We start from the raw sequence: 20,899 nt of genomic DNA, 5'->3' as shown, positions 1-20,899 counted from the left end.
GTGTGATTGGCTGCTGGAAGGCTTGTGTGTCCCTCGCTCCGATTGGCGAGGCTAGCTGTCAGTTAGTCCAGCTGGCATTATATTATTCTGTCTGCATGACAGAGAGTCAGCAGCCTGAGCCTGAGCCGGTGTCGCCCTTACACAGCGCTCATTAGAGCCGCCCGGCCGGCAGTAGTCACCTTGGAAGCCACGGCAGCGACTAGCTGCTGGGAGCTGTGATTCCATGTGTGTAGGTTGAAGGTGGCGGCATGCATTGTGTAGGGGGCACCGATAAATGCACAAGAGATGAGGTGGAAGGATCTGGTCCGGAGGAAGGGACCATTGAACAGGAACCATTTGTCAGTCAGTCGGAAGAACATACTGACCAGAAGCAGAAGTCCATGGAGGAGCCCCCACGTGAGGATGGTGCCCTAATGGCTTCACCCTGCCCATCACCCAACCAGGAGAAGTCAGTGGGACATCCAAAGCCTGCAGTGGAGCACCTGTCACCAGGAGGGAAAAGACTGGAGCTCAGCACTGACCTGCGCAGGAGAGCCTTCATATTGTGCAAAGAGTACCTGAGAGGAGCCTGGACCAGCATCCAGCCCCAGCACATGAGGGTGTCTGTGGTCAGGTAAATATCTGCAGCCATACCCAGGAATGAAGGCTTCCAACACCATTGTCTTTTCATGATCTGATTCTATCTGCACTTTGTATTGAAGGCCAGAAATCCTGTTCACATAGTAAGCGTAGTGGTATGGTGACTATCCGAACTGTCCTTCACCTTCTCCACACTCCTAGATTGCCACATCGCCCTGCACAAATCAGATTTCCTTTTTGCTGAAAGCCCCAGCCAGGGACAAATTCCTGGGATCATAGCTCAGCATGTTCTCACTGTAGGCTGGAATTAATGTCTTGCAGAATCTTAAAGGAGAACTATGGGGTCAGTGTTTTTCCCCATAGTTCTCCTTAGGGTAACGGGAGGACACAAACTAGCGTCCTCCCGTTACCCTAAGCTCAGTATACCGCGAGCTACAGCTCGCGGTATACTGAGACGCCGCAGCCGGAGCGGATCCCAACGTAGATGACGGGATCCGCCCAGCTGCGTGAGTGACAGCTGGCTCTGCCTATCTAGAGGCAGAGCCAGCTGTACCCGCCCCCTCCCCCGTCAGTTCCGCCAGTCAGCGCTGGCAGATCGGAGAGGGGAATCCAGCCCCTCCCCCTGTCACGGCAGAGAGCCGTGGCAGGATCGAGAGGTGAGGGAACCCGGTATGTTTTCCCTCACCTCCCGATCTACTGAGCTGACCTGTGACAGTCTCATTGTCACAGGTCGGCTAAGAACTATGAGGTGAGTGGAAATCACTCATCTCATAGTTCTCCTTTTAATGTCTAGTTGTGTAGTGCTGACCCTCAAAGGAGATGCTGGATTCTTTCTTCCAAGTCATCAGTCTTCTTGTTATCTAAGCTATCGCTTCTAGGCCTTTTGGCTAAGATCAAGTGTAGTATCTATTCTTATCAGTTGTCGGGAAATAACGGCCGCCGTCACCTTTTGGAGTGTGGGTAGATGGCGGCTTAGTATTTCCTGGCGTAATTGGTGGGGTACTGGATGAGGTTCCAGGCCATCGGAGCTTTCGACGGTGTGGGATGGGTGGGCTCCGGCAGAGGGATCTCTGAAGGTGCCCTGCCTCCTGAGAGGAATGGATGCGAAGCTTGGTCTGGCTGAAGGGTTGGGGGCAGCAGAAGCCCTTGGTGTTGTGCCCCCTGGGGGTGGCGTCCCAGGGGTACTCAGGAAGTCACCTGGGTGTGGGACCCCACATTGACTCACTGATCACTTGGTCACACACCACCTTGCAGTTTTCTGCACATCGCCTCTTGGACAGGCCTTATGGCTAGTCCGGGGCAATTTTTTTTGCACTCGGCCCCTAAGGCCTTTCAGCGTGGTGCACTGGCACTTTAGTATTAGTTATTGCACGTTTTGGCTTTTTTTTTTTAAAGCTTTTTGACCCACAGATGCTGAAGGTGCAGGTTTCTTCGGGGCCTATTCCTGATGCTGGGAGGAGATTCTGTGCCTCTTATGGGGTTCTCTGTCTCCTCCCACACAGGAGCGGGGTTTCTCTTCGGGAGATCCCCCCCTGCCTAGTACTGTGAGGGACCTGTTTCGGCAGGTCCCCAAAGGATCGGGGTCCACCGGCCTTTGGGTTGGTGGACCAACAATCTTAACCCCTGTCAGGATCCTTGCGCCCCAGGGGGTCGGGAAGTAGGTCCCTTCTTTGGAAGGACCTTGCACGTTTTTGTGTGCTGTGATTTCACGGTTCACTGTTTTTGTTCACAGGAGTAAGTTTGACTTGATGCACGTCCGCGGGCTTCGAAAAAAATAAATCAGTCTTCTTGTTTGGCTCAAATGTCATATTGGGGATATAGGGTTGGGGGTACAGATTGCCCAAAAGCAGCAGGAAAATTCCTTACACGTAGCAGTATCTTCTCGGTGGACTCTCAGTATCTTGATGGCTTTGCCTCAGGCAAAGCCATTAGGATGGTCTTCAGCCCCTCTCAAAAGCTAGTGGGGGACCTTTTAAGCTGCGACCTGCAATTTGTAGTTGTGGATCTTTAAAGGATAATTAGACCCTCAGGGTTTTTTGCATATTATTATTATTATTATTATACAGGATTTATACAGCGCCAACAGTTTGCGCAGCGCTTTACAACATAAGGAAGACATTACAATCACAATACAATTCAAGACAAGATGGTAAGGAGGGCCCTGCCTGTGATATATATTTACTTGCTAGCAAGCAATAGATATATGCAAAAAAAATGTTTTTTAAAAAGTCGCCAAAAAGGTTAAAACTTACCTATGTCACTGCCATGCGCTCCGGTCCAGAGTTCTGAAGATTCTCGGATGCCCACAAAGGATCATGGGGCGGGCGCATGCGCAATAGAGATCTTCGGCTCTGAGAATAGAGACACAGGGTAAGTCAATGCAGGTACCTTGGCAGCGTGCACCGGCACACACTCCATGGGACACAGAAGACAAAGCAGTCAGTGACCGGCACCAGCGCTGGAGGGACTCCTGAAAACTACTGGAAAGAAGAAAATGATTGGATCAAGAGTCATCATTTAAGGTAAGTGCATACACCAGCATAGGGGGGAATTAGACTTTAATGTCACTAAGTCAGAACTGGCAAATGACTGAGCAGAATTTAGCTTCCTTCTCCTGGCAGCAAACCCAAGGAGCATGAACTGGACCTCTCTCTTGAGATATACCCTCCCTATCCAGGAGGCCTAGCTTGGACCCTTCCCACACACGCATCATCTCCATGCTAAGCCTGGGAAGGACTTTCTGGAAGGTCTCCCCAAATATTTATCCACTTCCCACATCACTAGCATTAACCTCTCAGTGATTGGCCAGGGCAGAATACATATTCATAGCCCACATTGTAATTTCTCACTCTTAACTACTGGAGAACACTCTCCAGAGGAAACCAATGTCCTGGGCTTAGACATTTATTTATGCAGCTCTTCACATACTGTACGTTCACGTGGGTCCAGCAAGGAGTTTGCAATCTAAGGTCCCTATCACACATGCATATTAAGGCCTATTTAGACTGGAGCCAGTTAACCTACCAGCATATCTTCGGAGTGTGGGAGGAAACCCACACAAGCATAGGCAAAGTATGCAAACTCCATGCAGATAGTATTCTGGTTGGCATTTAAACCAAGAGCCCTTGTGGTTCAATGCGGAAGTGCTAACCACTAAGCTACTGTGCTGCCCATTTCTGATGTTTTGCTGTTTTTTGATGCCTGTTAGACCATTTCTTCAAAATCATGGAAGATCAATATCAGACACTTCTTAAATGCTATACGGATGTTGATAAGTATTTGGGTTGTGTGTCCACAGGCTTTAACACCTGCAGAACTTTGCTTGCCATGTCCAGATCAAAGCAAACCAACACAAATGCTTGTCTCAATCATGAACATAACATATTTGCAAGATAATGCAAAGCATTTGAGAAGTGTTCTAAATGCTTCCCAATCACTTACACCTGCTCTTACCATTCCTGTCAGTGGGTCCTTATAGTGACTGAAGTGTGGGATGCTCCCATGGTCCATATCCCGCACTGTCATTGTTTAGCAACCTGGTTTATTTAGTTAAAAGGTTTCTGATTTTTTTTTTTTTTTACGTTTTTAAAATACTACTTACATAGTGGTTTTACTTGGAAAGCATTCAGTAGGCTCCTAAACTGTAATCCCTCCCAAGAACTGACATCTCTTACTTGAGCCCTTGATATGTGGAACTACTGGTACTACTGTTGTTGTCTTGATGTGAAGATCATGACAACAAGTGTTCTGACAGCTGTAAGTTGCTTCCCTTAATTTTATGCATAATTATTTCTGTAAATGAATCCTACATATTTGGTACATTTTTATGTCTACCTATACACTGTTTCCATTGCTCTTATTATGAATCATCTGTTCTATTCTTTGCACCCTGACTCTTAGTTGTATCAAGTGTTGACATGGCAGGTACAAAGATTACCAACTGATCACTAGTAGTTTCCTGTCGGTGTTGCGCATTATTTGCTTTACTTAAATATGCTGTTGCTGCAGGATATGATAATTAACCTGGGGACAACAGGATTTTACCTGTACTTTACAGGACACAGGGATTGGAACGCATGGGTTATGCAGCGAACTTTAGGTGATTGGACACTGGAAAATCAATGCTGTGTGGATAGTCCTACATAACCCCTCCCACTCCCAGCCTGCTTCAGTTATGTGGCAAGCCGAACAAGAGTGGATAACAGAGTGGTAAATCCTGTTTTCTTGATCATACACAAGGAGTTCATTCTAGAACTAGTAGGATGTCCAAAAATAGTCCAGCGGAGGGGCGGGCAACACTATAGCAAGAGATAACAGAGAATACACAAGCAAATGGGAACTATAGCAGAAGAGGCCCACAATTTAGAGGGTCACCTGAAGAATTTTGTGGCTAAAGCTAACACCCGTGGAGGCCTGAATGTCCACCTGGTAGAACTTGGCAAAATTGTGAACAGAGGACCAGGTGGCAGGTTTGGGAAACCAAAGCCTGATGCTGGAAAGCCCGAGAAGGGCTAACACTCCTAGTAGAGTGAGCTCTAACAGGAAAGGGGAGAACTTTAACCTTTAACTCATAGGCCCAAATACACCTAGCAATAGTGGAACAAGAAGCCAGCTGGCCCAAACCTCAGGAATGAGAAAGGGAGTCAGACTTGTGGATGGAAGCCATAGAAGGGATGTAAACCAAAGCAGCCCGGATCATGTCCAAACAGTGGACAGAAATGTATTTAGGAGCAGGGCATAAGGATGGTTGGACAGTGACCTGGGTAGGCAAAGACCACCTTTAAGAAGAAAGGCTGTTTCCCCTACCAGTTAATGTAGGATACCCCTTTTTAATGAAGAGGGCTTGCGCCCACATTTATTGGGCTTGAAGGGCCTGCTCCCACATTTAATATATTTGAAGGACCAGAACCTATGGCGGAACTGAAAGCCTGGCTTGGATTTGAATCTCAAGTCTTGGGAAAGATACTTTGAAGGAAGGAGCAAAGGATTTTGCTGCTGGAGGCTTGGACTTCCACTTCTGAGGTAACAAGGTGCTCGTCCCCTTTTTTTCTTCTTTGATAAAAGTATTCAAAGATTCTTCAAACAGCCGTTCCCCAGCAAAGTGCATGCATTCAAGATGCTTCTTGCAAGGAAGTTCCGCAGGCAAGCATTGAAGCCATATGAACAGACAGGAGACTCATCCTAAAGATTTGGCTGAGGGTATCAACCAAGTCATCTACAGGTGAAACTCGAATAATTAGAATATCGTGCAAAAGTAATTGCAGTAAGTGCTGCAAAAGGGGCCCAAACCAAGTACTGAGTACATATGCATGCTTGTACTTTTCAGAGGTCCGATATTGTTCTATGTACAATCCTTGTTTTATTGATTGCATGTAATATTCTCATTTTTTGAGATTGTGGATTTGGGGTTCTTGGGGTTTTCATGAGCTGTAAGCCATAATCATCACAATTATGACAAATCACGGCTTGAACTATCTTGCTTTGCATGTAATGAGTCTATCTCATATATTAGTTTCACCTTTTAGGTTGCATTAGTGAAATAAATGAACTTTGCACGATATTCTAATTATTCGAGTTTCACCTGTATGCAGTAATGCAAGGCCACAGTAAAGAGCTCTAGTTGTTTTAGAGTGGCGTGATCTGTCAAGATAGAACCAGGGACCCTAGCCACAGAGTTTGACCGCACAGATAAGGTCTGACGCACCACATGGTGACAACAGTAGGTTCTATAGCAGAAGTTAAAAAAAACCACACAGACCAGCGCCAAACGAGACCCTCCTGTGGCCCAAAAACCTTCTTAAAATCCAGTATGGCTGCCCCGTTCAGGAAAAGGGATCCTGGACACTGTATGGAACACAAAAAAACCCCGGGCACCCGACCTGGTGCAATATTTTTTCTATTGGTAAAAGAAGTATACAAAATATATACTCACAAATGGAGCAAGAATAAAAAGCATCAGTGGACTGACAGTCCTCAATGGATGTTTCTGCTGTGGAGGTGAGTGGGAGACAATGAGGGACAGTCCAGAGGCTCTGCTAGTCTGCAGAGACACGTTACCACTGCTGAATGCGTTTTTAGGGACACACCCCCCTTCCTCAGAGCTGGGTAGCTGGGCTCTCCCTGTGCCAGTTTGTACTCTATGATTAATCACAGCCAATCAGAGAGCAGCATTCTGTTACTAAGACAACTGCATGTCTGGCCAATCATAGCTGAGGGAGCGGAGCCACAATCAAAAGGGAAGAACATTCCCCACGTGGTATACCAGCTATCAGAAAGGATAGACAGGAACGGCTGGCGGAGTGAAAAAACCACTACTGAAAAGGGGCAAACGGAGAGACCAAAAATTAATAAAAAGGCCTATTAAACATTAAATATGAAAAATTATATGCCAACCTCACTGATGGAGCGCCAGTGACCAGAAAATAAAAATAGAAACTATAGGGCCAGCCGCAACTAAAGGGACTGTCTCATTGTCTCCCACTCACCTCCACAGCAGAAAAATCAGTTGAGGACCGTCCGTCCACTGATGCTTTTTATTCTTCCTCCATTTGTGAGTATATATTTTGTATACTTCTTTTACCAATAAAAAAGATTTGATTGCACCAGGTCAGGCGCCCGGTGTTTTTTTTTGGGTTCCACAGCAGAGCCTATAAAGGCAAATGGGGTCCTAAAAAGCGCATCTTGCCCACTTGGTTCCTGACAGGAACATCCTCTACAGTAGTGGTTCTCAACCTCTCTAGGGCCGGGACCCCTTGGTAACATTTGTTAAGTTGTGGTGACCCCCAACGGTAAAATTTAGGGTTGACGCGGCTGCTGCAGCGACATCTGGTTGTAACAACTAAAATGGCAAACCATATAACACAAGCCGAGGGTGTCAGCTTTTATTATTAATAATAATGATGATAATCACTAGATGGGGACCTGATGGAGAAGTTGAACTGCAGGTCCCCCTCTGCTGATTGACAGCAGCAGTGGGTGGGTGCAATAGCTAGTTTGCTATTGCAAAGTGAAATAGCCAATGGGAATGTAGCTATGCATTCCAATGCTGATTTATTAATTTTTTTCTGACTTACGGCAGCCGGGGCTCCGATGTCAGAAATAAAAAAAAATTAAAAACAATTGCAGCGAAAGGTTTACTCTGCTCGATCAAGCAGATTAAACCTTTCCGGGAGAAAGTATTTCGGGAGACTCCCGGCGACCCCTGGCAAATTGTCATTCGACCCCCGAAGGGGTCCCGACCCACAGGTTGAGAACCGCTGCTCTACAGGGAAAGCTAACCTGTTGTTCAAACAAAAAGTAGCTGGGTCTACGACATGGACAGCCCATTCTTTTAAGGAAACACTCTTTAATGAGGTATTGCTGAGCAAACATTTTGAGGATCCCAGTCAATGTACAGTATAACACTGGCTGTAAATGTATGTGTACAAGGAAGGTTTTGAGAGGTTTGGGCATTTTTAAGGAACTCGGACTAGGGGACTTTGGCTGTCCTTGAGTTTAGGAGAGCTGTCATGAGACAGGTCTTCTTCCTGGGCTCAGTCTGCAGAACTGAAAGCAGCCCTGAGAAAGGAAAGGGGGTCTGCTTGCACCTCCTGTGATGGGAGGGCTGCAATAGTTCTGACATTTTCCCCATGAATTCACCAAAAACTCCTCTCTGGATAACAGGGTAGTGAAGGGTGCTGAGGAAGACCCTAAGAAGGAGTATATGGTTAGCAGAAACAGTGTCCCCCCAGAGGAGAGAGAACCCTCCCCAGAACCATTGCCAGGCTGTGGGGCCCCAGAGCCTGCCACCCATATTTTCCCACATATATGATCTGCAATTGCCTGAGAGGGAACCCCAGTACTCACTACTGCGGAGGTTAGAGGGTGCCTTATGTTCCAAAAATGTATGCAGGAGCGGTGACCCAGTTCAGCTGTTTGTAGAGGTCTAGACTTCCTAGTAGTTAGCAGAGATTTCAGTGTGGCTAGCCCAGCTTGTACTAGGAGATGGACAATTGTGGGTGTATGTGCAGCATAACCTGCGTAGGCACTGTGCGGCTCTACAAGCAGACCATGGAAAAGGATGCCAAATGTATAATAAAAAAGGGGCCGATGTACCCCCAAGCTAGAGTGGCTTTTACCTGTGCACTGCGACAGTGCATGTCCCCATCTTCCAACTGGATTAGGACATGCCCCATTCAGTGTTGCCCTCCTAGTGGACATGCCCCCCGGAAGTAGGGTCTTCAGGGACAAGGCTCCCCTGAAATAGACAATGAACATATAAGAGTCAATGTGGTTGAAACACACAGGATCCAGTGCCCTAAGCACATTCCAGGGACTGGCTACTGTCTGCCAATCAGAAAACCAATCCAGATAGCTGCTGTTAGGTGCCACAGTGGCTGTGAGCAGCTTTGGGAAGCATGCTAGAAGAGTCTAAAGCAGAAAAAGGATGTACTCCATGTGCTCCTCTGAGAGGAGGCATCCATCATCTTGGGACACTAGCAAAAAACTGAGGCACGCTGGAAGCAGGAGGCTGTCCTAACAGCATTGATTTGCCAGTGTCCAGTCACCTGAAGGTAGCTGCATAACCCATCCATTCTAGAATGAACTCCCTGTGTCCTGTGATGTACTATCAAGAAAGTTAATTTCAATATAACTGTAACAGATCAGTGACACCTTTTTCTGTAAGGAAGTTGTGTTGGTCATACAGATCATAAGCATCAGTACTTAAGTCACTGACCTTGATCAGAAATTCTGACTTTCCTTGCCAAATGGTTGTTTTGGGTCAGTGACTCGGGACATATTGAAGCCAGACAGTGATTGAGCTCGCATTGTCACAAGGGATTCAACGATGTGCATTTCTTTCCGTACATGTGTCCTTGAAGTTGTAGCCTTCAGATTGTTGTGTAGCTTCAGCATTTCATTATGTTAGTGTGTAGTGGGACCGGTCCAGTTTCCTGTATGTGTCAAGAGTGGATCAAGCTTTAGTGAAAGAACATGGGGGGGGGGGAGGGGGGCGACGACACTGCACAATTAAAAAAAAAAAAAATCAGTAGCCTCAAGTGTATTGTCAGGATCAAACTTCATTTTCTTAACAACTATGGCAGCAGTGTACGGTTTTTAGCCGGAATCCTTATTGCCTGGCTTCTCTAAAAGGCTTAGTGCCTCTGTACAGAGAGGTAGATTTAGCTGAATTCTGTTGCATGGAATGTGGAAACCCAACAATGTCCAGTTTATTTTGAAGCAGGAGGCTCTCCAATCTAAATGCGTGCAGTGTTTCATCCCACTACATTCACATGATAGGTTCTTGATATAAAGAATTTATGTATTGCCAACGGTTTGTACAGCAATTTACAAAATGAAGGGGGATGGTACAATTTCTGTACAGGAGGGCCCTGCTTGTGAGAGCTTACAATCTAGTAATCGCATAGTTTTAACAGACCACAATGTCCCAACAAGCACAGCACTAGATTGCCTCATCCTTTTGAATGCAGTTATGTCCCCTAGTGGGCCCTTTGCCAGGAGAATAAGCCAAGTTCATGCAGCACATGGAATACTCTACAACGAATAGCATGTGAAGGAAGACGTCTATAAATGGCCCTTACATTGGCCACACACTTGTGTTTGGTTTTTTACCACACATGCTAAACAAACTCTTGATGTCCCCACCCATGTTAAATGTGGATGAGAAAATCAGCTGTCAGAATTAGAAATGCAACAATACCATTTTTTCCCCCCCGCTACTCGCTGATACCGAGTATCAGTGCCCAGATAAACAGGAAGTCGGGCAGCGGATCATGACCCGTCGCCCGTTTTTAATTGTTTTTTTTACTTTATGTCAAACGGAGTGGTGCCGACAGAACCACCCAAAGCTCAAATTTCACTGGAGTCGGCAGGACTAAGCTGACATTCAAGCAGTGTATGGTCAGCTTTAGTCAGTAACGAGCACTTCTGGTAAGTTAAAGAATAACTCCAGGCAAATCAAATCTTAACCCTTGCAGTGGACGGCACTGCAAGGGTTAAGTACTCGTTTTGTCTATGAAGCTAAAATAAAAGAGTTCTACTCACCCGAACCGCAATCCTGCTGGCTCCTAGACCTCCTTCCAGCCTCTCCTTCTCCACTACAGTGGTCTAAGGTCCTGTGAGTCGTGATGTCCTATATAATGTATAGAATGTCACGACACCGAGGGATGTCGCTGGAACGAGCAGTGTAGGAGCTAGCCGGGATCACGGTGATTATAACTTTGTTATTTTAGCTCCCTAGACAAAACAAGCACTTAACCCTTGCAGTGGTAGCTAACCCCACTGCAAGGGGTAAGATTTGATTTCTGCTTTAATATTTATATTCCAACATGCTGGAAAATAGCTGTGACAGATAAACATTTGCTGTGCTGAAATGAAGCACGTTTTTACCACATGGCAACATTTGCTTATTTGTGGCCTGGCATATAATTACTTTTTATTTTTGTTGCAAAGAACATTTTGCTTTGTATTGAAGCTATTGAATCCTAATAATGGCATGGAGGACATGACACCTACTTCTGATGTTTTTTTACTATACATACACGATTTTCCCTCGTCTAGGGTTAAGCAACCACGGCACTCCAGCTGTGGTGCACTACAAATCCCATAAGGCATTGAAAGACTCTGACAGCCACAGGTGTGACTTCCTGAGCAAGAGGCATGGTGGGATGTTGCCTACCCCTGCCCTAGCCTTTTTATCTATGTGAGCATTTGTAGGCCTTCAGGCATTGAGGCCTAGGGTTTTTCCACCTATTGATTGTGTCTGTTGATTTTATGATAACCTCTTTGGATGTCAGACCGACAGGGGAGCTTGTTCTAGTGTCCTCCAGGACATGTATATACCGCAGCAGGCTGTACATTGGTTAACCATAATCAACACAAAATTGGGGGGTGGATTTGATCAAAACTGGAGCAGACAGAGTCTGGAGCAGCTGTGCATGATAACCAATCAGCTTCTTTGTTCAGTTAAGCTTTGAAAATGTAACCCAGAAGCTGATTGGTTGCCATGGGCAACTGCTTCAGCTTTTGTCTGCTTCAGTTTTGATAAATTCCGCTCATTGAAGGGGATTTATCAAAACTGGGGCAGAGAAAATCTGGAGCAGCTGTGCATGGCAACCAATCGGATTCTCTGTCATTTTCAAATCTTAACTAAACAAACTGAAGAGAGAAGCTGATTGGTTGCCATGAACAACTGCTCCAGATGTTGTCTGCTCCAGTTTTGGTAAATTCCCCTCATTGTGTTTTGACAGACGAGTAATTAAAAAACACTCAAATGAAGATATAAGTGGCTTCGTTTTTAAAATCTTACTAACGGAGAGATCCCCTCGTTCCATAAAAAGTATTCCCTGCATTATTAAAAACAAGGTCAAGGAAAAGTCATTTGGGGGTTTACATTCCAGTCCTTTCATAATAGATCAAAACAATTTTCTATCATAAAGTTTATTCAGTGTTCTATATTTTATAATCCGCAGGACACACATCTGTGCTTTGTACTGTCTCTCTGCTTCTTTCACCAACCTAACCAACCGCATACAACCTTCCAAGGCAGATGATAATATTGTTTATCTCTGGCAAGAGGTTTATATTATATAAAGAACGTATACAGGCACCTAATATTGTCATTAATCAGTAAAACAAATAAGAATTATTTTTCTTTGTCAACTTTGATACATCTGTATAAATAGCCTCCAATGGCTGTGGTTGGGAATAGCTCTGCTGCAGTACAGACAGATAAGACAACTGGGTTCACAGGGAATCTCCTTGGTAAATATCTGGAATGTGGTGTACGACTGGTTATTTACAGCCATGTCTGGGTGAAACACCAAAGATCTGAGCAGTTTTTATTGTAGTGCTCATTTAAAGTGGTTCTATACTCATGCAGCATTTTTTCTGATTACACTGGACTGGAACGCAGGCATTAAAGGGGTTCTAAAGCCTTCGTTTTCTTTTGCCTATATCTACTGCTAGCAAGCAGTAGATATAGGCAAAACGTTTGTAAAAAAAACTCCGCTTTAACAGCGGTTTAAACTTACCTCGTTATCGCTGCGTGCTCCCGCTCCAAGAATCCGGAACTGCTTCCCGCAAAGGATCTTGGGGTTTGGCGCATGCGCAGTTCGGATTCTCGGCCGGGAGACGAGCAGAGACGCAAGGTAAGTCTATGGACGCGCTCACCCGCCTGCAGACACCGCTGGATCGGAAGTGCCTGCAAGCAGAGAGGAGTCGGCGCTGGATCGGAGACAGATGAAAACATCAGGAAAGAAGAAGAAGATCGCATTAAGAGACCTCATTTAAGGTAAGTACTAACATTAACATGGGGGAATTTTTAAAAAAACGTTAATATCACTTTAATGCGCTACGCGTTGTGGTGCGGGCGATCACACTGCACACCCATCCCAGAATACAGGGCACTGGCCGGAATGCGATACAGTGCGTTCCAACAGCGAATCATGCTGGAACGCGCACTGTATATGGTGTGAACAAGCCTCCCATCTTGGAGCAAATATAGCAAAGGACAAATTGGGTGTAGGTACATCTGGGGTATTCAGCTGCTATTGCGATGTGCTTTGCTTGTGGTGTGTCCCTGTGCCTTTTAAGGAGGTTGGGCTATCTCCTGTACCCAATGTATCCTTTTCCCTATGTATGCTCCAAGATGGAGGCTCTCATAAATTAGAGCTGGGAGACGTCACTGTCGCTCTGATGAAGGGTCCCTGCGAGATCCCGAAATGCAAGCTTCAGCTTCTAATGACATGCCGTGACACTTTTCAATAAACATATCAAAGAGATATTGTATTCATCTGTGTTTTGTGCTGGTGACCTGTTGAGACTAGTTAAAATATGCAACCTATTTTTTTTTATTGGTAAACTGATCATGTGTTATGTAGTTTTAATTATTACTTGCATTACCAACCACTTCACCACATAAAATGGTATAAGAGAGGGGTGGACCAAATATTATGGAATCCAGGAGCCAGCAGGATTTTTTTTTTAGGGAGGCAGCTCCATTGACAACAATTCAAGAAATCTGAAAAGTTAGGTGCCAGCTGTAATTTTTAAGAAACATTGGCTGCCTGGCTCCTGGGATTTGTCCAGCCCTGGTATAAGGTATTGTGACTACTATGTAAATGTAAGAAAATGTTTCTTGGGTTTGTGTACTCTGGCTAACAAAGCTTCATGTACTTATTTGCTGCACAGGTGGGAGGGTAGTGTGCTAGGTGTTCACCTGCCTTTCATCTCACATACATAATGCTCTTTTTAGAGCTCATGCTTGTTCAGTGCTTACGCCTGTTCTGTATACTAAGTTTGTTTTGTATGATTGATCTTTCAGTGGCGGTCTCAGTAACCTGTTGTACAAGTGCAGTCTCATAGACACGGTACAGACCCAGTCCGATGAGCCACGACAAGTTCTTTTGCGGCTGTATGGAGCTATCCTGCAGGTAATGTGTTGTGTCATTGTTACATTATGTAGCTTTGTAACAAATGTTGATCAATTACTTCTTTATAAAAAAACGCAATTTTCTGGGCATTACCTCCTTTTTGCCTTCTTCTATTGGTGTAAAAATAAATAAATCCAAAGCCAATGGAAGCCAGTCACATGCTTCCTTTCACCACTTTATAACCTGGACTAGAAAAATAAAATTGGCAAGATTAGTAATTGCTATGGCATATGGAGACCCTCTCCTATATACATGACATAACAATTTTAGAACTTGCTTCTCGGCAGTTAAAGCCTCATTGCCCAGCTTTATATGGCACATTGTTGGTGCATTTTTTTTTTTTATTATGGAGGCACAGTGGCAACAAAATGGGCTAGGTCAATGTGACCAAGCTAAGGCCAGGTTCACACCATTTTCTGGACCAGATCTGGAACGCGTTGCGTTCCGTGTAGATGCGTTTTTACCGTGAATTTGCCAGGTTTTTTTTCTAAAATGTATTTTGGTGTTTTTTTTTTTAAGCTTAACATGGGCTTTTTAGGTGCGTTCCAGTTGTTTGCATGTGTTTTTTTTGTTTTTTTTAATGTGTTCCAGTGCATTCCATACCAGAGAAAATGAGACAAGCAGTATTTTTTTTTGTCTGGACTGGAACGGACAGCGCTGGCATAAACAGAGCCCAGAAATACCATAGGGATACATTGGGGTGCTTTTTTGGTCCGGGAACAAACTGTTCTGGTCTGGACATGATCCAGACATGGCATAAATAAGCGGGAGGTAGGTATGTCGCATCTAACGGGCACTTGTGATGGGTGATATTATTGACTATACTAATTGCCGTAACATTGCTACCACGTGACTTAAAAATAATGTGCAGCTTGGCTTCATAAGGAACTCTTTATCCTTTTTACCTATAGGGTGTGGATTCTCTTGTTTTGGAGAGTGTCATGTTTGCAATACTTGCTGAACGATCACTGGGTCCTCATTTGTATGGCGTGTTCCCACAAGGTCGTCTGGAAGAGTACATTCCAGTAAGTTGCTCTAACTGAAAAAAAATGAAAGATGGTGAAATAGTAAATGTTTTATTTGGACAACACTATTAGACTGTTGCAAGGGTTTTATTGGGTATCTGGGTGGAGAGTTGATGTCATGCCAAAGAGAAAGTCCTAGGCACTTTGATAGAATACAGCTTCTCTGAGGCATTAATGGTTGGTTATGGTCCTAAAAAAGGCATCATTTGAAGGGGGGGGGGAAATGCTGGATTGTTAAGAAAGGAGAGAAGTGGTAAATGAGGGTACAGAAGGCCCCCAGGATACTTTGTTGCATCCCACACATTGAGGGAGCGAGACAAGATATCTTTCATCTGTTTGGTAGCAGGCTCAACAAGCAGATGGCTACATAGTACTAAGGATAGGCTGTTTGTAATAATGTAATTTTTTTTAAAACCCATACTGTTAGAGCCTCTGTAAGGTTTTGTTACCTAGGCCCTTATTGGGAAGGTTATCCTTTACTTCCTGTCCTGGTGATCATAACAAGCAAAAAAAACAAAAACGTGACAATCATTTGTAAGCACAGTGTTTTTCTATATTGCAGTATATGCTATTCAGATTGGGTTTAAATAAGAACTCCGGGCAGACGTTTTAACCCTTGCAGTGGGGCTACCCCCGCACTGTAAGCATTAACTGCCTAGGGTCCAAAAAAAAAGTTATACTCGCCCGATCCTTGAAGCTAGCAGCGCTGCCTTCAGCCTCTCTCCTCCGCTGCAGCGATGGTATGTCCCTTGGCATCCTCGCATTCAATACACTGTATTGGATGTGATGACTCAAGGATTCTTGGACTACTGCAGAGGAGGGGAAGAGATGCTCTAGGGACAGGTCTAAGAGCTGGCCAGCTCAAAGGTTTAGGTGTGTATAGGCAAAAACAAGCAGTTAACCCTTGCAGTGCAGGGGTAGCCCCTCTGTAAGGGTTAAAAAGTAGATTTAAAGAAGAACTCGGGGCAGAAATTTTAAGTATACACCACTTGAGCTGGCCATCACTGCGAGAGAATATAATTCTATGTGGCCATGAACGGGGGAAGTGCTTATTTTAAAGGAGACCTGTCATGAAGTCTGTGCCTGTCACAGGCTTCCACTACCTGCCTCACAGAAGTTGTGCTAGTTCTGGGGCACGCAGATCTAACCTTGCTTTTGGGAGCCATCTTGTAGCAGTTTTGTTCCAGTAAATGGATGAATTGGCTGTTGCAGGTTTTCCCAGATATGTCTGGAAGAATGTTTACCCTTTTTATTTTATATTTGTGGTTGTTCTAATATTCAGAGTCGGCGACTGGTGACCTCAGAGCTCAGTGACCCAGAGATCTCTAGTGAGATTGCTGCCAAACTGTCCAGGTTCCACAAGATGGAGATGCCATTTAACAAGAAGCCGGTGTGGTTGTTTAAGACTATGGAGAAGTAAGTTCACATCTTTACGGTCACCCTCTAATCTATTATATTAGCATCAGGGCTGGACAAATCCTGGTTGACTGTTAGTAGAGATGGTGTCAATGTAAATGGGAAAATGTCTTCACCACACTGCACTAGAGCTGTAACAAGATGATCAGTGCATGCTTTTCTATTTAGTTACTACACAGAATAGAGACACCGCCCTCTCTGAAGCATGCATATCAGCTTTTCCCTTGACATAGCCTGTAAAATGATCCAGTGAGAAAATAGAAAAGTATGCCTGTGGCTCAGCATTTAGAACTGATAAATCTGCTGTTCTGAAAAGCAGTGTTTTAGTTCTAGAAATATATTGACCAGCTGGACTGCATTGTAGGGTAGGGCACGTGTTCAATAGGAAAATGTGCAGTGTTGCCAAAGCATAGACTCTTCAGCCACTGGAGATGGTAGTGGTGCAAAGAAAATGTAATAACTGTGATTAATAAACTGAGTTTTATTCATTCTGAAATAAATTCATTAAAGGACTTTATACGATTTGCAAGAACATCCTGCTCCTGAATCAGTCTTCTTTAGTTATAATGCTCTATTTGAGGACCATAGTGCATTAATAATCATAGTTTATTTACTAAGATGTATTGCATAATATTTGCATTTTAATTGCACACATTTAATGTGATCCCATGAGGATAGTAATTTAGGAACTGTCATTGATAATTTGTTTGCTTGACAAACTCTGAGACTGGGACACTGCCATCCTGATCCTTCCTCACTACCTTATGGGTCTGTGACTTGGAATAAGCATGCACGAAGGGAGTTTATACTCCACCAACAATATTCTGGGTTAATGTAGCCGCTATTGTAACAACTAAAGTGTTACAAAGTACATTTTGTGCCAGACTGCCCTGTTCTTGATCATAGACTGAATAAAATGTGATTGGATAAGGTGGGCTGGCTTCATACCTTATACAGCGTGACCAACAGGAGTCGGATGTTTTTAGAACAGGTAGTACACAATAAGTAGTGATGGGAAGGGGACGAGCTAGGTGTTTCCCCCCCCCCCACTGGAATGCCAATTCAGTCACAATGAAGCAATGGACATTACAACATCGTTTGTTTGCTTACGACAGCTTTGTGGTGAGTCTATCACAGCAATGCAGCGTCTATTTCGTAGAGAATTCAATGTTGGTTGACATGGAGCCGCTCCCAGTCGCAACACGGTCCTCAGGTTTGTTGAACATTTCAGAACAACTGGAAACATTATGAACAAGAAGCCACCAGGCCCCGCCCGCACTGCAAGGACGCCAGAAAACATTGCACGGGTGAGAGAGGCATTGGTTAGGAGCCCGGTACGGTCTGCTTGAAGACATGCAAGTGAGTTAGGGTTGAGTCGTGAATCAGTGAGAACCAAGATCACGTGCATTCGCACTGCAAAGTCACCTGCATTTTGTATGGATGGAATCTTAAATCTCTCTGTAAAATGGTTCTCACTGATTCACGACTCAACCCTAACTCGCTTGCATGTCTTCGACCGTCCCGGGCTCCTGAGCAGTGCCTCACTCTTGCAATGTTTTCCGGCGTCCTTGCAGTGCGGGCAGGGCCTGGTGGTTTCTTGTTCATAATGTTTCCGGTTGTTCTGAAATGTTCAACCCACCTGAGGACCGTGTTGTGACTGGGAATGGCCCCGTGCCGACCAACATTGAATTCTCAACGAAATAGCTGCTGTGTTGCTGTGATAGACTCACCACTTCGAACAAAGCTGTCGTAAACAAACAATGTTGTAATGTCCACTGCTTCATTGTGACTGAATTGGCATTCCAGTGGGGGGAGAGAGACACCTAGCTCGTCCCCCCTCCCATCACCACTTACTGTGTACTACCTGTTCTAAAAACGTCACCCTGTACCTCCAAGTCCAATAGACTGACATAGCAGCTGTTACGAGCAATGTGCTGTGTGATTTGTGCATTTACTATACTGCTGTGTACAATGTACCTCATATCTTTCACAGAACTATGATGAACCTGATCTTTGCATTTAAAGCATTCCCAAAGTTGACTTTTTGTAGCCTTTAATGGAAATGTGTTTTGCCTGTGCGCAACGGTTAAACGGAAATCTGTCACAAACTCATATATGTCATTTAAGCAGCAAACTAGATCCAGGTCAGGGACAGCGTCTTGCAGTGATGCTTGAAGCTGAACTCCAGGCATAAATGTTTAAGTATACTTGCATTCATCCTGTTTGGCCCAATGTAAGGACACATATTTTATTCCTGGTCAGCCCTTGGGGATCCCGTAAAGTACTGTAGTAGCCGGAGCTAGTAAAGTGCTTTACGATGAGGATTTGGGTTCTGTATGGTGAGCTCGCTCGACACAGTGGCTAATTAGTGAAAGCCTAGTATTTTTATCACGGTGATCTTGGATTGGGCTGCTGTGCTGTGATGAAAACTCCATCCATATGTGCATTGCTTGTACAGCTCTCTTGCGCCCCCTGTAGAGGTGCCGGGAGCCAGAAACTGATGTCACTTCAGTCCAGGCACCACTATAGGACATGCGAGGGAGCTGTAAGCAATGCATGTATGGATGGAGCTCCGTCGCAGATATAGCCCCATCCCGTGCCAACTCAAGCTGACACTCGGCGCCAGGCAGCATATTGTGAATGCCTGCTTGGCACGAGAACTGACAGTGCTGCGCTAGGGGGAGGCAGCGGAGCCTCTTACCTAGAAAAGTGGAAGGCATGCGGCGATCCACTGAACACAGAGTAGCGACCCACTTTTGGGACACAACCCATCAGTTGAGAACCAAGGCTCTAGAATGAGGGATAGTGTCGGCACCAATTCAGAGATGATTGGAGGATCTAAGGTTGAGTGATACACAAATAAGATAAATTTTTGTTACTAGTTCAGGTACTTGAATGCACTTTTAAGGTTTAACTCCTGAGCTTAGTGTCACTTTAAATATAAAATCCAATGTGTCTCTTCTGTGTTCTCCTCTCTTCTAGGTACATGTCTCAGATTTCCTCTCTTTCCTTTACAAAAGCTCCTCTTGTGGAGAAGTTCAACAAGCTGAAGAGCTTCCATTTGGAGAAAGAAATGCAGAGGCTGAAGTAAGATTGCTATTAGGTACCTCGGCTTATATTCGGGACGGCTTATACTCGAGTATATACGGTACCTCCCCTGAATTGTGTGGATATTTACTCTTCTGCTACCAGCCACTGCATGTTTCAGTCATATTTTTCAAACTTAAGAATGTATACTGTGAAACCATTTTTTTTCTTAATGCTATAATCTGCATTGTGTTCTTAGCCGTGTAGAGTACATATGTGTAAAAATATCACTTCCGTTCTTATGTGAGTAACCTGGCTTTGCTGGTCAATACTTTTTCCCAGTTTTTTTTGCTAAAATTAGGTACCTCGGCTTATATTCGGGACGGCTTATACTCGAGTATATACGGTACATACTGCTGTTTGCCCTTTAAGAAAGCTCAATGCTGATCTGTTAAACCGGTCTAAGTTTCAGCATGTTGGCTGCGTGATTTCAGCAATCCCTCTCCTGTCTAATCACAGCTGCACTGAGATCTGTGCACTAAGTCTCATAAGACTTCAAAGACTGTGTAGGATGGAGGAATAAAGTTATCTTGCAATGTGAGCTAATTAAATACGGTAGCTCTAGAATACGCTCCTCCGCAGAGAATTCTAAGATTTGTCTGAAACAGACGGTGGCACTGGCAAATCTGCTATAGAAATTATTTATTTCCAGATAGTATTTTTTTTTATGTGATCAGAATTCAACGTTGGCTTGAAGTAGTAATGGTAGCATTTAAAATTGTGTAACGGTCTTTATTTTGTAAATTTGTACAAAGTATTCCCTGGCTCTGTAGTTTTAGTATATTTTAAAAGGGAGGTGTGAATTATTAATTTGTTACAATGCCACTGTTTATTAACTCTGTCGCTGCCAGAGCGGTTTTTACTTTTTTTGCACACATAATCCTAATTATAGGCCTGAAAATTACTTAAACCCCCCCCCAGTATTATATATTTCCTGAAAGCAGAGACCTTGTAGAATCAAATGGCGACAGTTGAAAATTTTTATGATATTAGCGCAGCTCTTTATCAAACCCTAAATGTCAGTAAAAAAATACACTTAAGTTCGCTTTAGTGGACAAAAAACACAATATAATACCCATTTGTTTATAAAATATAAAATATGGGGTTGTACCGTATAAATAGATACCCAACATGCCAAGCTTACAAATTGCGTGTACCCATGCAATGGCAAACTTGTCAATAGGCGATGCTTTAGGAGCCTGTACAGACCATCAGTTTAGAATTAACCATCAGTATTGGCCCTAAAATTATTGTTCTCACTCTGGTGCACATGGTGATACCTAACGTGTGGCGCAATCTGCGTTTTTATAGGTAGGCGCACCCTATACGCATTGTGCATGAATGGGGGGAAACCTAAAA

The 20,899-nt window shown here is 44.4% G+C and overlaps 1 protein-coding gene across 1 annotated transcript in view; it reads left to right on the top strand.

Annotated features, from left to right (window-relative positions):
* The first annotated feature begins 248 nt into the window (after positions 1-248).
* Positions 249-20,899, top strand: part of CHKB (choline kinase beta) — a 35,089-nt gene continuing 14,438 nt past the window's right edge. Inside the window, exons 1-5 of the mRNA XM_018564412.1 lie at positions 249-613; positions 13,904-14,012; positions 14,924-15,037; positions 16,320-16,453; positions 19,436-19,540. Coding sequence (XP_018419914.1) covers positions 249-613; positions 13,904-14,012; positions 14,924-15,037; positions 16,320-16,453; positions 19,436-19,540 — 827 coding nt within the window. The remainder of the gene's footprint in view (positions 614-13,903; positions 14,013-14,923; positions 15,038-16,319; positions 16,454-19,435; positions 19,541-20,899) is intronic.

This window comes from Nanorana parkeri, unplaced genomic scaffold (assembly GCF_000935625.1).
Source record: "Nanorana parkeri isolate BGI_ZX_2015 unplaced genomic scaffold, ASM93562v1 scaffold749, whole genome shotgun sequence".
Taxonomy (NCBI): Eukaryota; Metazoa; Chordata; class Amphibia; order Anura; family Dicroglossidae; genus Nanorana; species Nanorana parkeri.
Note: the sequence above shows the minus strand (reverse complement) of the source record. Positions and strands in the feature narration are given on the sequence as shown.